General features: G+C 38.5%; 1 protein-coding gene across 1 annotated transcript; it reads left to right on the top strand.

Annotated features, from left to right (window-relative positions):
- The first annotated feature begins 16,294 nt into the window (after window positions 1-16,294).
- LOC141639363 (uncharacterized) lies at window positions 16,295-16,636 on the top strand. The gene has a single exon (XM_074448511.1). The coding sequence runs from the start codon at window positions 16,295-16,297 to the stop codon at window positions 16,634-16,636; it is 342 nt and encodes a 113-aa protein (XP_074304612.1).
- Window positions 16,637-17,447: the final 811 nt, after the last annotated feature.

Here is a 17,447-nt window from a genome sequence, read left to right as displayed (position 1 = left end):
CTCTGTGAACATCTGCGTTCATTGGCATCCACAAGAGTCATTCTAGACATAGAATGCTAAGGTTAACGAGTTCTTGGTGTTCATGACACTACTTTGTGTCTTGACATGGCATGAGGTATTCAAACGGTTTCCAATTTTCCACAATAAATTGGTGGTGACTCCACAAATGCAAAGCTTGTCTTCCCAAGATAACCTCGTGGGCCCGCGTCTACAACTTGCGACTTTTTTCCCTATAGATGTCACCTCCCTTGAGATACATTAGTTGCTCCTCCAAATATTGGAGTCGCATTTCAGCTTGAGTAGGACCAGGTGAAAGATTGGCTTCGGGTTGTCCAACAAAGGGTGGAATATTATCGTGTACGAGCATGTCGGGAATAGGATCCTCTGCAGGAGGAAGTCTAGTTTCTTTAGAGAAAATGCGGTTTTTGATTGCATTAAGGTGATCATAAGCTTGGTCTTGGCTTGTCTGGAGACGAAGGAGCGCAGCTAGGATTTGATCATTACTATTTGCGGGTTATTCGGATCGACCATTAACGCTTCCATGACTAGTCCCCACCATTTTGGACCAAGGATAAGAAATCGACGACGAATGAAAACACGATCGACCATTTTCGCACACTCACTCAAAAAAGGACTCGACTCGTGAAGTGGACGTGTGCCACTGTGCCAAGTGAGATTTGAAAATGACAAATTTTGAAATGTTTGTCCTTGACAACTGTTGTTTAGTTGTAGGAGTGCTGACTCGAAGTGAGTTTTGAAATGGGTTCGAGGCCCGAATTTTGACTCGACATTTGGACAAAGTTTCGGCTTATTTTGAGCTGTTTTAAGCCATTTTTTTAAAAAAAAAAAACATTTACATTTTGAAAAGGATTTTATTTTACAAAATTTCGTTATGGTTTTGTTTACAAAATAGTGATCACGTATATGATACAAACATATATATTGGCATTATAACGGTGTGCTGAGTGCATTTAAAGGGTTTTGGCTTAAAAGGTGGGTTGCCATACCAAGCAATCAAACCCTAGTCTGTGGAGAGGTCCTTGCCAAACATGAGTAAGGTTGGTTCCTAGTCCATTTCCTCGAGTAGTGAAAGCTCTTGATACAAACATGAGTATGTACCGCGGTATGCTTGACGTCAATCGCTATCCATCTTTAGGCGCAGATAAGAATTTGGACTGTCCAAACAGGACGATTGGTCGAATGGGTTGGGTTAGGCCTAGGAAGGCCGAATGAAATGACCTAAGAAGGTCGAGTAATGAAAATCAACAACTGTCTTGTATAAACTATTCTCTAACCTTGTTCACATTTCACTCTGGGTAACACGTAAGTGTATCATCCCAGAGTCACCAAAATGTGGATATGGACCACCCGTGCCGCGCGCACCCGCACGTTGGTTTCGAGGCGGCGACACTTCTTCCACGAAACCTTGGTTTGACAAAGCACGTCATGGGCCGTTACCGATTTGTGAGGCATTGAAACCGGTGAAAGTTTGAATAAGCCTACATTTGTGGAGTCACCACCAATTTATTGTGGAAAAATTGGAAACCGTTCGAATATATCGTACCATGTCAAGACACAAAGTAATGACATGAACACTAGGAACTCGTTACCCTTTGCATTCCATGTCTAGAATGATTCTCGAGATGCCAATGGACACGGATGTCCAGAGATAACTGAGTAAGGGGTGAGGGTACGTATTAGAAAGCTCTTTAATCGAACACATAATCCCGCTCTCCTGTAGATACCTCATTTCTACACCTTCCGCCAACCACCCAGTGATGATTAGGCCACATGTTTGGTACGCGGATCCATTTATGACAGTCCGTAAGTTTATCGCCAGGTGATAGCTCAAACACTCGAGTCTACACCTTGGTCGTCATCTACGCACCGATACGGTCGTTTTGACAATAATTGGAGTTCCTTTGGAGTCCGGGTCAAATACCGATTCATTTTCTAAGAAACCGTTTAACATGCTAAGTCAGAATGTTCTCGAATATTCCAGATATTTATTCCTAATTAAATTCTTTTGGTAAAATGTCTTTCATATATCATATTTTAGGGAATAAGGAAGTATAGATCTACCACAATTCCATAATAGAAACGCGGAAATCTTTCTTCCGGAGGAGGACACCTCTGAGTAAATGACGCAGCAGGTGCTGCGCCGTTTGGAAGGACCGCAGAAATGTTGTTAGCCTCTTCTCCGACCCTTTTTGGTCATCTCTCCGAATCTTTCCGTGATTTCTTTCCAAAGTTTGTGTCATTCCAAAACTCTTCACATTTTTTGGTATAAATAGAGACCTTCGGTCTCCATGTTTTTCACGCGAGTGTCCGCCCTTCTCTTCTCTCTTTGCATTCTAGACCTTGCTCTAAGCTTTCGACGCCTACATGCTTGATCAATCGACCACGTAAGCTCATATCATTCTAAGTACCAGTCACATTGCATGACCGACCAATTTGACCACTACACATCAATCAATTAATCTAAAATCCTCCAACGAGGGCACTTTCTACATACATTCGAGTCGAGCAATCACTAATGTTAACTTAGTTAATCTCGTTTCGTCGAACAAGTCTGAGGGTGTAAATCCCATCTTTATTTATTTTATTTTTGTACCCATTAATGTAAAGTTTACGTCAAAAGTATATTTAAAACCGACTTAAAAAACCCTTTTATAAAATTGTTTTTACGTAACAGCGGATACCAGACGTCGAGAAGAAACGCAGCAGCAGCTGTGCCTCTTCGAAAAGTCGCAGCATTTGCTGCACCTCTTCCAAAGGCTGCTTGCTGCTACTGCTCTTCTTCTTCCTCCTCGGATTTATGTTGTTTTGTTCCTTTTTCATCTTATTTTCATATTTTCGTTCATTATTCAATATATAAACCATGTTTTAATTAGGGTTGTTCAAAAGTTCAAACCCGGACCAAATCGGACCGGACCGGTTCAGACCGGAGATCGGTTACTCACTAAAATGAAACCCGGCGACCGGACCTGCAATATGTGAAACCGGACCCAGACTGACCCTTAGGTCCGGTCTAAAACCGGACCGGATCCCATGGACCGGCCATTGAATAAAAAATGACAGTTTGGTAATTGCTATACTTGGCCTCGTTTGGTTGATCTAGGAATTAAACTAACATCGGAAAATTCAATTCATGTGAATTATTTTCCTATAGACAAATTCACATGAATTCCGAAAATTCGTTTGGTTGCGGATGTTGGAGTTGAATTCCAAGGAGTGGCCAACTACCTAGGGGGATGTAGGTAGTTCAATTCCCCTATTATGTAGGCATTCAAAACTCCAAGGAATATTAAATGCCTACATTTTGCCAAAAAATTGGCAACCAAACACTCTCCATTTTTTGTAATTCATGGGATTTTGCAATTCCCATAATTTACAAAGGCAACTAAACGACACCAAACTTTCAATGTATGTGTTGTTGCGCAATCGGTAGTTTGATTAAGTACCACTAACAATAACTATTTCAATCCAGCATAAAAAATGGCTACTAAAAGTTAAATCCAAAATAAATGGATTCAACAATAAAAATCCAGTTCAGATTTTAAGTTGCAAAAGAATATGTAAATAAACTATAATTAAGGCGTCTAGAAGAGATGCAATGGACTGCCCTATGAATATTTTCTGGAGCTTTTGTAAAAGAATTGGAGTATACGGGTGAGTATACACGAGTAACCAATTTTTTTAGAAGAGAATAAAGAGATTTTAAAGAGTTTAAAGGGGTGTAAATAAGGATATGGAGAATATCAGTATATAGGTAAAAGGGATAAAATAAGAAACGTAAATAAAGAGTTTAAAGGGAAAAACCTTTTTTAATCTAATTATGTAAAGTTAAATGTTCATCACAAGTAAATAAATATTGACATACCTAATTAATACGAAACTAGTTTAGATCTCGCGCAGTGAATGTGCGGTATTTATAGAGTTATTAATATAGACCTCATGCAATATATGCACGATATTTGTGGAGTTTTACTTTTTAGTGTATTGTTTATAGAATTTAAATTAACAATTCATTTTATTTTCATTTTTCTCCTTAATGTATTTTGATTAGAGAAATAAATAAAAATTTAAATCGTAAGAAGTAATGAAATGAGTATTTTTTGGTTTTTTTACCGAAAAATTAATGATGTTAATTTACAAATATTTACTAATAACATATTTTTTAGCTTCAAATTTTTATGATAAAAAGTTAATGAATTTTAAAAAATATTTAATAAATACCATATTTTTTAGCGGCAACTTCTTATTGTAAAAAGTCAATAAATTTTTGTCAATAAGTTAAAAAAAAAAAGAATTTCTTTATCCTAGAAAAATCGGAGATAAATTTGTGCATAATGTTAAATATTAAATGTTATAAATATTTACATTCAAAAGATTATATCCATTTATAACTTATCATGTTCACACTTATAATATATGCTAAAAATACCAAGCTCTATTATAGGAAATATGTTTTAGGCGGGAAAAGTTGGAGTTTTGCCTATTCATTTAGTAAATAGGAGATTCCTGAAAACTAGGGAGTAGTTAAAGACGCAAGTTTGACCATAATTATACAAACTTCCTAAGAATCCAAATTTTAAACGTTTTATTACTTTTATATGCCATATTGATTGAGTTTTTTTAGATCTTCTATCTTCATTCTAGTGCCAGACTTCACGCACAATACTACGATCGGTCTGAACCGGTTCTTAACGGGTCACCCCGGTTTTAGACCGGTATGGACCGTAGACCGGTTGGCCTATTTAAGAAACCCGGAGACTGGACCTAAATATGGCCGGTCTGGTCGATTTGACAAGGACGGTCCAGACAGGTCTGGTTCGGCGGTCCGGGTGTAATTATGAACAGCCCTAGTTTTAATCATTCCTTTTTAATTATAACGTTTTATTTCGACATAAATCCCTTATAACTCGATATTTGCGGGTTTTCGTCACTAAATCAAACCCGGATTTTAGAAACTCGATTTATCCATATAAAGTTTATGGGATTCGCTTTTGTACATAGTTTTTTTTATTTGATTTCAGTTTATCAAACTCTTTTCGAATTCTTTCCAAGTTCGTTCCTTTGATATTTCCGACACCGTAAATAAGTCTAATTTGTTCTAACTCGTTTTAAGTCGTTTTAACCCGTTTTTATCTTTTTAATGACGGTTCCAGATGTAGTTAACCTGCTAAATCACTTTCACTTGAGTCTAAATATCAATAATTAATCGTAAATATGCCAACGAACATTAACAGATATCGGTTCTGACTTCATAGACAGAACTCAACTCAAGAACAGACGTAGCAGGAGCTGCGCCTCTTCCAGAGGACGCGACAGATGTTGCGCCTGTTCTGAGATGATTTATGTCCATGAATTTCGTTCTTGCTTTGACCTAGCCTCTAATTACTTGTTAAATTAACTAATAATCGTAATATCGCCCTTAATCTGACCTATTTTATTACTCTAATTTCTAACCTTTTATTTTCCTTTCTTTTTTTCTTCAAAATTATGGTTTAAGTGTACTTTTGACGTAAATCAATTAAACCATTGTAATCGATTGTAATTTTTATTATTTTTTTCTTTTATCGTAATTATTATTTATGTATGATTTATTTACTTGTATTCATATGTAATCAATTCTAAATCCCAATTCGACATTATTAATTGCTAAATTATTTGTTCACCGACTTAGTCTAATCTCACATGCTAGGATTAATTTGTGGATGTTGCATTTCATGCATATAATCGACGACATATCAAATATGAATAACTTCCCTAATCATTAGTAAAGGCCCCTATCGTGGCGGGCGGGATTTGGTGTTCAGTAAAAGGACTTCCTATTACGTACCCTCACCCCTTACTCCATATCTCTGTGAACATCCGTGTTCATTGGCATCCACGAGAGTCATTCTAGACATAGAATGCTAAGGGTAATGAATTCTTAGTGTTCATGTCACTATTTTGTGTCTTGACATGACACGAGGTATTCGAACGGTTCCAATTTCCGATAAAAATTGGTGGCGACTCCACAAATGTAGGCTTATTCAACCTTTCACCGGTTTCAATGCCACACAAATCGGTAACGGCCCATGACGTGCTTTGGCAATCCAAGGTTCCATGGGAGAAGTGCCGCCGCCTCAAACATCACAACGCGCAGGTGCGCGCGACGCGGGTGGCCCATGTCCACAGTTTGGCGACTCAACTGGGGATGATACACTTATGTGTTACCCAGGGTGAAACTTGAACGAGGTTAGGGAATAGTTTATACAAAATAGTTGTCAATTTTCATTACTCAACCTTCTTTGGTCGTTTTATTCGGCCTTCCTAAGCTTAACCCAACCCATTCGACCAATCGTCCCGTCTGGACGGTCCAAATTCTTATGTGGGCCTAAGGATAGATAACGATTGACGTCAATCATACCATGGTACATAATCTTATTTCTATCAATGGCTTTCACTACTCGAGGAAATGGACTAGGAACCAACCTTACTCTTGTTTAAAACGGACCTCTCCGCGGACAAGGGTTTGATTGCTTGGGTGTGGCAACCCACTTTTTAAGCCAAAACCCTTTAAATGCACTCAGCATGCCGTTATAATGCATGTATGAATGTTTGTATCATATACGTGATCACCATTTTGTAAACAAAACCATGACGAAATTTTGTAAAATAAAAATCCTTTTCAAAATGTGAATATTTCAAAAGTGGCCTAAAATAGCGCAAAATGAATCGAGACTCTGTCCAAATGTCCAGTCAAAATCCGGGCCTCAAAACCCATTTTAAAACCTCACTTTAAGTCAGTACTCCTACTATTGGAAAACATATTTTAAATATCACATATTTTAGTTTAAAGTTTTAGTCATAAAAACTTAAAGATCTTATGCATGCAAAACAAATAAGAAGAGATAAAAAAATCGTTTTCTCACCATCAAAAATTCGGACAAATGGGCACAAATGAAAGTCTCCTACCTTCACTTGTTCTTGAGCTTAATATGATGGATGATCTTCCAAGATTCCAAGAATAGAAATCCTCCTTAGATTGCACCCAAGACTTACCCTTAAACTAGTATACTAATTAACTAGATTATTATACTAGTATCCTTAAAATGTATTCTAATACTGTTATTATTACTACACTAGTAACCTTGTTATAATATTAGAGTGGATGAACAATTTATTGTACTCTAAAACTTGTTTAGAGAGAAGTAGGAGAATATAGAACAACTTTGCATGTGTTGTTGTATGGTTAAGTGTAAGAATCAAATAAGAGAACAAAATATCTCTAATTAAAATGGAAGAGCACGGTTGGAGTAGTCCAACTAAGGGCATCTTATTTTCTCTTTTTGTCTTCACAAGAAATAGATGTGTAAGATGTGTAAGAGTAGGTGTAAGGCTAGTTGTAGGTAGACATTATCATGCTATTTTATCAAATAAAATAAAATAACCAAAACCCACTAATACTCCCTTCATATTTCGGTCCATCCTCCATAAAATGGACTATCATTTTTTTCTGTCAATTGTCACACAATATGTCACATGTAGTATGTTACATGTTATTAATTAATTTAATGCATATTTATCACATAAATATCATTTTATAAATTAATTAAATTACATACAATAAATTGACTAGTGATACTTGATCACATAAATAAAATGGGTCATTTAATTATAATTCACAACATCTTGTAATTATAATTAACCATTCATTCTTATCTCTATTGTTTCTCAAACAATAAGTAATTTTAGTAATAAAGTATTTCAATTACTAAAATAAATCTTATTTAATCCCACTACAATAAAATATCAATATTCTCTCTCACAAGTAAATTGTTCACTTTTAAGGATTTGATCATTTTATATCGTCATACAATTAATCAATTTATCCATTAAGGGAATTGTACTTTAGGTGTGACCTTAAGGGATCAACTGACCACCACCGTCACACGACAGTAATGTCAAACTCTAGTCAGGCAATCATTACCGATTAATGACGATCATTTGATTATAAATAATAAATCATCCCTCACGTATTCTTTATTTGTGACTTAAATATGTGATCAATATGATCGACAATTGTGATCTCATTATTGTCGGGGACACTTACTCCAACAATCTCCCACTTGTCCTCGACAAGTGTGCGTCACCAATTCTCTTGTCCTATTACTATCTCCCACTCAATGCAAGGTGTCTTTCGGGTCGTACTTGCAAGTGATCATATCGAGAGTGGTTTCCTCGATCTGGAGAATAACTGATTAACCGAAATTTATCTACCATAGATACCTTCCGAGCGTGGCCACGCATTTCCAGTTCATTTCTCCTCGAGTGGCCCTGAGATATCGTTTTAACCCTGACAAGGGGGTGGACAATTCCTATCGCAGTATTCCCTTCGACTAGCCACAGCCATCATAACCCAAAATATGCCATTTGACCCCATTTACGAAGGTCGTAGTAACATAAATCAAAGTTAATCTGAAACCATGCCACCTTAGGCGAACAGTCTTTAGTCAAAAAATTTCGACTCATTAGAATACTATAGTAGCTCTCGCCACGACCAGGCTTTATAAATTTGCCAGAACTCTATAAGCGGTCACTGCCCGACAAAGTGTTCCTAACAGTCTGCCTATGTGATCGACTAGTCATCTCACATGACTCCATGGCACTTGAACTTGCCATCAATCGCATCACACTCTAGTCACTTCGAGACGTCACCTCATACAAGTGACTATGGGCGAATACCATGTTAATCCGGGTTCACTTTAACGTGGTTCAATATTGTCTCTACAACCCGTTTGGATGTAACAAAGTACAAGAAAAGAGTTTTTAAAGTAAAAACTCGAAGGACCAATGCGATTATCACATATGAATAGTCAATGCCTGATTACTATTTCATATTCTATAATCTAATTTGATCTTGTATGTAGTTGTTCATTTCAATTCAATTGAAATGACATGACTCATCATGTTTAGCCTATGATTAGGCCTTGCTAAGTAGGTTTTAGCAACTCCCTGCTCAACCTTGCTACATACTTGATTTCCTTACGTAATGTATACATTTTCATTACAAAACTTTCTGAGTACGTGTCTAGATACAATCTAGACATAGGCGTTCTTGCCTTGAAATAGCACCCACTGTTTTCACAGTGTGCGGAACTCATCCCTCTTGCACATCCCATGATTGCAAGTGTACTCAATTTCCGTTGTAAATATTTCTCATTGTTCTTTATTGCCTAGAACGATTCTAGAAAATATATTTCTTAAATAACACAGCCACAATGGTATCTTAACCATCCTAATGTGTTTTGATTATGGTTTTGTCGGAAACCATGCGCAATCTCAATTGTTAATTGTCATTTGTGTAATACCCTTACACAAAATTGCATCAAAAATACTTTGCTTTACATCCTTAATGCTTCTGCAAGCACATAAGGGTAATCTTTATGGCTTACTTGGTAACGATTACTTAAATTCGATTTGAAACAATTCATCATACTCAAAGTATATGAAGTGTTATACATCATTTCCTATTTAATTGATCCGGCAGCGGAAGCAAATGGAATCAATCAAATATGTTCAACTTGATTGAACTAGTCATGATACTTATCAACATAAAACTTCTTATTTGACGCTAATATCATGTGGATTTATCTACATAAATCTGGATATTAAAGATGTATTATATTTCTCCAAAAGTCTTAAATCATTCCCAATGATCAATATGTCATCCATATATTAGACTAATTAAAATTTACGTAACTCCCACTAAACTTCATGTATAAACACAACTTCTGGACTTATCGAGAAAAGTTTTATAACATGATCAAAACATTGATCCCAACTCATTGATGTACTACTTAAGACCCTCTCTTAAGTTTCACATTATCTTAACATTGCAAGAATCTACAAAACTTAAGACATGTATTGAATACATTCCTTCTAATTGAAGAAGGGGGTTTTAGATTCACTCGCTATATGTATATCATCATAATGAAACACAATCCCTAAGAAGATCCAAATAGACTTAAGCATTTCAACTGGTGCAAAACCCTTTGCCACCAATCAAGCTTTGATATCTAATAATTCACTTGGAATTTATTTCGGATTTTCATGGCTATAAGCCTTGTATTGAGTTGTGACTTTAACAGTCTCATGTAAGTCATATGTTTATTACTTTCCAGAAGTAATCAACTTGAATCAAACAATTTCTTTGTAAGTTTCAAGCTCTTTACTTTCTAAAAGTAACACTAATTCATCATCTTCAACAAGTAATGACTTTAACCTCCTAGGTTTTGAAGAAACAACGTCTTACACAAAACGTACAAAACGTCTCATGTTGCCAAGAAAGACCAGTTTCTTGCGACATACAAATCTTTTGTGGCTCTTGAATAATTTCTCCCACTCTGTCTTCTAGAAATGAACTTGTATTCTAGAAAGACAGCTTCACGAGCCGCAAACCCGTTGTACTCGTGATTATAGTAAAGAAAAATGGGCATTTGTTTCTTTTGAAAACTTACAAACATGGTACAGTACTATTTCATATCTCATATGAATCGTTTAGATTTAGTGGAAAAACAACGTAGACAAAATGATAAAATCCCCAAAATTAGATTAAGTAACTCAAGGTAACTTGATTAAGGTCCAAACCATATCGAATAGCGTTTGATTTCTTCATCCAACCACACATTATCCCATAATGCGTGCAAAGAGAGACTAATTTGTGATACTGTATCACATTTACTTTGGCTTATATCAAAGTCTTCACTTTGATAATTCCATCACAACTAAATCGTGATTCCTTGAACTCTTGAACTTCTTCAAAGATTTCTCTATTTACCTTATTAAGTGAACACATTAGCGTCAACTTAAATCGTTGGTAAAATAAAATGATCAACCTATTTTGGATAAATGATTTACAACCTCGATCTCCTTTTCAACCAAAAGGCACGAGACATCTTGCTTTGAATACAAGATACGCATATACCATAAGATCCAATGGTTTCAAGAGTACTCGATAACTCTTTGCGTTCATCATTCCAGAATCCAAGGTTCAATCTTGGGTAACCAATTTGAGTCTTGCATCATCTACATGATATGTCATTTTAGTTTGGTTTAGAATATAATCACCATGATAATGGGCTAGCCATACATCAAATCATGGTGTATAGGGTCACAAAAAGTGAAACTTCTTTTGTATCTTAACAAGTTTATATTCTTATTTAGAGTTTGTGCACTTAATAGTCACAATTAAGTACAACTTTAAACCCAAAACTAGATTGAGTACACAATGACTTTATCTATCAACATCATTGTTGCTAGTTGTCATATTCTAATCATCCTATGTATCAAATACAATGATGAAAACCACCATCGGTTTCTAATATTGACGAAGTAGTATTAGAAAAATTTTATGTCAATCGAATAAACATTTAAAGAAGAAGGTCCCATTAGATGTCCCACAACTAACTTGTTGATTCTTCAATAATTTGGGGTAGTTTCCTTTCTAGCGTCCAACAATTAAGACAATGGAAACTTTATCGGTCGGGATTGATAGGTTTAGTATCTCAATAACTTTACTTTTAACATTACCTTGTATCAATTCCATTCTAATTTTAGTTCTTTGAACTTCGTCCTTTTCTTAACGGTTTAAGAGAATGCTCCCACTCATTTGAATGAGTCTTTGCTTAGAGAAGCAAAATTGAATTTCATGAAGACTACTCTTCAATTCATTTGTTTAGTCTTAAAACTTTCATTGAAGTGGTTGCGGTATTTTGGTCAATTTTGATTTCAAACAAATCTAGTTACCAAAATGATGTAGCGTTTCAAAGTACTTAACTCAATTAAGCATATAAGAAACAATTCATTGTAAGTAGATATGTTAGTCAAGAATCAAAAACCCTTTTGATCATGAATAACTTTTATCTATACTCTTCACAAGAGATCCTTCCAATGGATAACACGAGGATTTTAGAAGAAATTCATATTTGTCTTTATTTACGATGTTTTAATGGAGATTTGAATTAAAATTGAAATTATATCGTATATAAATTGAGGTAAAGAAATAGAACAATATGATAACGGAATAATGAAAACAAAACATTTATCGTTATAATAATACTTGTAAACAAGTAAAGCATTTACATAGTGACCTCTACCCAACTATGATAAAAGATTCCAAGATCCAATTTCATATTAACTTGGGGCACGGTGTGCCGAAATACCCTTTATTAACATAACTCGGTGGATTAACTCTTTAATCGATTCTACTTTTAGAACTCTTGGTCGATAAAATTACATTAATATTTATCTTTAGCCCGAAACACATCCGGAAATCGTCGTGAATACTTTCGTTGAGTTCAATCCAAATTTCGAATAAATGTGTCCATGATCCAAATTCATATTAACTTAGGGCACGGTGTGCCGAAATACCCTTTATTAACATAAATTCGGTGGATAGACATTTATCACCCACTTCCCCTACGTAACAAGGTTTGTACTCCGGTGTGGCCGAGTGCACTCCCTCACGAAATAGGTTTTCATGGTTTCTACTTTTTGGTAAGGCTAAGTCTCAATTGTTTTTTTTAGCAATAGGTCATGTCAATTTATTATCTATCACGTTTTAAGTGAACTAAAGCGGTGTAATACTCCGTATTTTATATCGCTAATTGAGTCGAGTTAATTGTTTAGTCGTATTGATATCGTAAGATCGAGTTATCGTAAACTTGTTAAGACGGGTTTAACTGAACGAAGTCACGTCAACTAATTCTTTACTACACTTACCCATTTACCGTTGACCCAGGCCCGTTTACCCATGACCCAATTAACCAATTAACCTAAGTTTAACCTAATTCTACCCTAACACTACAAAACCCCACTCCCTCACCCGCCTATCTCATTTTCAGCGGCACATTTCCCAACAAACACACAAATCGAGAGAGGGAGAGTGAGTGTGGGTGTTGTCGGAGCAGCAAGGAAGCCCTTAGGGTGGTTGTCGACGTCCATAGTTAACCCTGGTGACTGTTGAGGTGGCGGAAAAAAGTATGAGTGCAACTTTCTCTTTTGTTTTCGTTTTCTGTCGGGTTTTGTTTGTGGTGTCGTGACTCAGGGAGGTGATGTGGGTGGCTGGTGTCGGGGATATGGTATTGGGTGGTTTGGGTCGTCTCTATTGGTGGCGGTTAGGGAGGTTCTTGGCGGCAGAATTGGCGGCGAGAGGTGTTATTGACAGGGTAGATCAAACGGGTGCTAGCAGGGGTTTTCAGGCGGGGTTTAGATGCTTAGGTTAGGGTGGCACCACCGTGGACTCGGGGGAGGTCGAAATGGTGGTGTCACGGTGTCTGGGTGCGTGGTCTGACGGCGAGCAGGGCTGTGGTGGTTTGACAGAGGTTAGGGGATGGTTGCGGTGGTTGTGAGTCGAGGACAGGAGGGTGTTTGGTGAGGCACGGTGGTGAACCAGGCCAAATGACGGCTCTGGTTCGACTCACCGGCGGCAGTCGACCAGGTTGGGGTCGGTTGTTGGTGGTGGGGTCGAAGAGGGGAGCAAGCCTGGTGGTGTTCGTGGTTGTTTTAGGTGGCGCGTGAGGGGTGTGGAAGAGAGTGAAGGTGCGGGTTGTAGGAGACGGGTTGATAGGATTAGTTAGTGCTGTTTCGATTCTTTTAATCATATAACTTGTTTTATCATTTATTATATCGTACTCTTATTTAGCTAATTAATTCCCGAGTTATTTAAATGTTTAGAGATGGGTTTGAGTCGGGTTGGTAAAATAGAAAAACTGTCAGATCGGGAAAGTTTCCATTTAAGGAAACTTTCCATTTTAAGAAGTTTCTATTTTTAGTAACTTTCTATTTTGGGAACGGGAATGGTTTAAGTAATTGTTTATCATTTATTTATCTTTCGAGAGGGCGAATTTGTTGTGGAATATTCACGAGCACCCGACTATTTGACTAAGATCGAGGTAGGGAATACACTGATTGAATTCTTACGATTATAAAGAGTTGGCATGTTTGGTGATTATATGACATATCTGATTATCTTATTTACCTTGTTGAGCATTATTGTTTCATACGGTTCATACATTGCATTTGCATCGGAGTTAGAGTTGGAGGAGATGAGATTATTATGATTAAGGCCCAGGCGGGTTCTGCAGGACTTGCCCTGGTGTCCTCAGCTGCGAGCTGGCAGATCGACTACGGTCGATATATAGTCTACCGGGGATCGGTATGGCTGGGCGTTCCGGGGATGTGTGTGATGGAGTTGAATGGAGGAGCATATCATTGCATTCTTTATTATATCGTATTACCTACTCAACCTCGCGGTTGACCCTGTGTATTCGTGTATGCCTATGATGATCCTTTTAATGGGGAGCAGATTGACAGGTTGTTGAGACATTGGGAGCTGGCAGGGAGAGAGCATGGATCACCTGACTTAGAGCTAGCCCACTTTTGTTTTGTTTAGTTGTCAGACTTTATTTTCAATTCAAGACATGTTTTATTTCCGTTGTAAACATTATAAACTTTTAATTTAAAGTACTGTTTATCTTTCTCTTTGTTATCTACTGCCTCGGATTCCCGAGATGGTAACACCCTTCTTTATCTGAGGAGTCCTAGTTCAGGCCCTTAAATAAATGGGGGTGTTACAAAGTGGTATCAGAGCGAACGATCCTCATGCCTAAACCAATGAATCCAATGAATATAGGAAGAGTCTAAATAAAATGAACCCCGGGACAAAACTGTTAGGAGCACACTAAAGGTAAGGGATGAGTTAGGGGCCCCCTCACACCGAACCATTGGCCCTCTCAGTTTGACCCGGGAACCCTGAGTGCAAATGAGAGGAAGGGTAGAGAAGCTGCATGATGTTGAGCATGACTTCATATATCGTTGCCTAAGTGTTAACTGATTGATATGTTAATTGTTGCATAAAGAGTTGGTAGGAGGTTGTGGTATAATACTTTGCATGTTTTAAGGTTGATTTATACTTATACCTCTATAAAGTTGTGTTAGAAGGCTATGTCTAGTGATATGCGGTTATGTGACCCCTAAACCATGCTAGATAGACAAGTAGGATAAGAGTGATAGAATTGGCTAGAATTGCCAAAGTGATTTTGTGTTGCAGCTAATTCCTAAAATTCTCTTGTAGTCATGCCTCCAAAAAGGAACACGGCTGTAAACATCACCCAGGAAGAGTTAGACCGACTCATTGGCCGAGAATGAGGCCCTAAAGGCTAAAAGAATGGACCACGCTAAGATGAGTACAATAGTGGCGAGGCATAACCCTACCATTTTCACTGGAGAGGGGGAACCTCACTTGATGGGAGATTGGTGTCGGGAGTTCACCAACCTATTCGAGCTGATAGCTTGTCCTGAAGAGCTGCAAGTAGACCAAGCTGCACATTACCTCAGGGCTACAGCTGGGGAGTGGTGGAATAGGAACAAGGCGGAGATTCGACATGTTGCTAGGGATATCGAGGAAGGATACGTGTCTTGGTTAGAATTTCAAGTGATATTAACGGACCAGTTCATGCTAGAGTTCAGGAAAGCTAAGCCGAGGGAGGAGTTCGATACGTTTAAGATGACAGAGGACATGACAGTGGACACATACCATAGGAAGTTCCGACTGTTGGCTTCATATATCGATGAATTTGCAAAGAACGAGACCATGCTGGCTATGAGGTTTGAGAGGGGATTGACGGTGGATATCAAAAAGCGACTCACGGCAGCTCCACCTACCACCGTTCAGGACATCTATCTGAGGGCTGGTGCTGCTGAAAGGCTCTCCGAGCAGATCAAGGAGGATAAGAAAGGAAAAGCTGAGAAGAGAAAGTCGGAAACCGTCGTCGGTGATAATATCGGGGCCAAGAAGCCGGGTCGGGCAAGTTCGGTGGATACTCCACCAATAGTGCTCCTGGGGATGAGGAACCAAAGCGGAGGCGATTGCGAGTCTTTGGTATTGGAGGTAATGCGTCCGGGGTCACTCGTTTGGTGTGGGAAGTTGGGACACGGGAAATTTGAGTCTGCAAGTTACGGAGGAAGCCAATGGGGCTTCCAACACCTACATCTGGTTCGGTGGGTCTCGGACGGCGGGATCGGGATACGGCAACTACCGTACTTCTAACACTGGCTATGGAGGAGGTGCCGATCTAGGGCAAGTAATGATTATCAAGGAAGCTACAACAACTACCCGGAACCGTAGCCAAAAACCGGTCCGGCGGGGTGGTAATTTCGGAGGAACCGAACGAGGGGAACAAGCAACCCAATACCGCTTCATCGAGTCGATCGGGCTAAGTCCGGTGGCAAGCTCTTTGCCATGGGGAAGGAAGCAGCAAAGGAGGATACACATGTCGTGACTGGTACATTTCTTGTCAACTCTAAACCCACCTTTGTGTTATTCGATTCTGGTGCCACACATTCATTCATATCTAGGGAGCATGTTAGAGCCTTGAACCTTACTACATATGATAGAGTGGTCGATCCTGTTATAGTACCCTCGGGAGAGTCTGTGCCTTGTGATAGAATCTATACCTCGGTACCTATTCAGATTGAAGAGGTTGTCTTTCACTGTGACCTTATGGAGTTTCCATTGGGTGGGTTCGAGGTGATTTTAGGGATGGATTGGTTGGGAAAGTACAAAGCTTTCATTGACAGTTAGCAAAAGAAGATATCTCTGAGAGGACCTAAGGGAGTCAGAGTAACCTACAAGGGATACATGATCAAACCCAAAGTCAAATTTATCTCTGTAAACACCCTAAAATCGAGTCTGAGAAAGGGAGACCAGTTGATCTTGTGTCAGATGTGGGATAGAGAGTCTGAGACCCCTAGGATTTCTGACATACCTGTGGTGAGAGACTTTGAGGGGGTATTTCCGGAAGAGATCCCTGGGCTACCACCTAAGCGCGACGTGGACTTCTCCATTGATCTAAAGCCGGGAGCTGGGCCTATTTCTAAACCACCGTACCGTATGGGACCAAAAGAGATGGAAGAATTAAAGAAGCAATTGGATGAGTTGGCTGAGAAGGGTTATATTCGACCCAGTGTTTCACCATGGGGAGCACCTGTCCTATTCGTCAAGAAAAAGGATGGGAGTTTGAGGCTGTGTGTGGATTACCGAGAGTTGAATAACGTGACTATCAAGAACCGATATCCATTGCCGAGGATCGATGATTTGTTTCACCAATTGAGTGGGGATGGAGTATTCTCGAAGATCGACCTGAGGTCGGGTTATCATCAACTGAGGATAAAGAACGAGGATATCTCTAAGACTGCATTCAGAACCAGATATGGACACTATGAATTCGTGGTCATGCCCTTCGGATTGACCAATGCGCCCGGTGTGTTTATGGACTGATGAATCGGGTGTTCATCCGTACACTGGACAAGTTCGTGGTTGTTTTCATCGATGATATTTTGGTTTACTCAAGAATGAGGAAGAGCACGAGGAGCATCTCGGGATAGTGTTAAGA

The sequence above is a fragment of the Silene latifolia genome, unplaced genomic scaffold (genome assembly GCF_048544455.1).
Source record: "Silene latifolia isolate original U9 population unplaced genomic scaffold, ASM4854445v1 scaffold_356, whole genome shotgun sequence".
Classification (NCBI taxonomy): domain Eukaryota; kingdom Viridiplantae; phylum Streptophyta; class Magnoliopsida; order Caryophyllales; family Caryophyllaceae; genus Silene; species Silene latifolia.
This window is presented reverse-complemented; position numbering and strand designations above follow the sequence as displayed.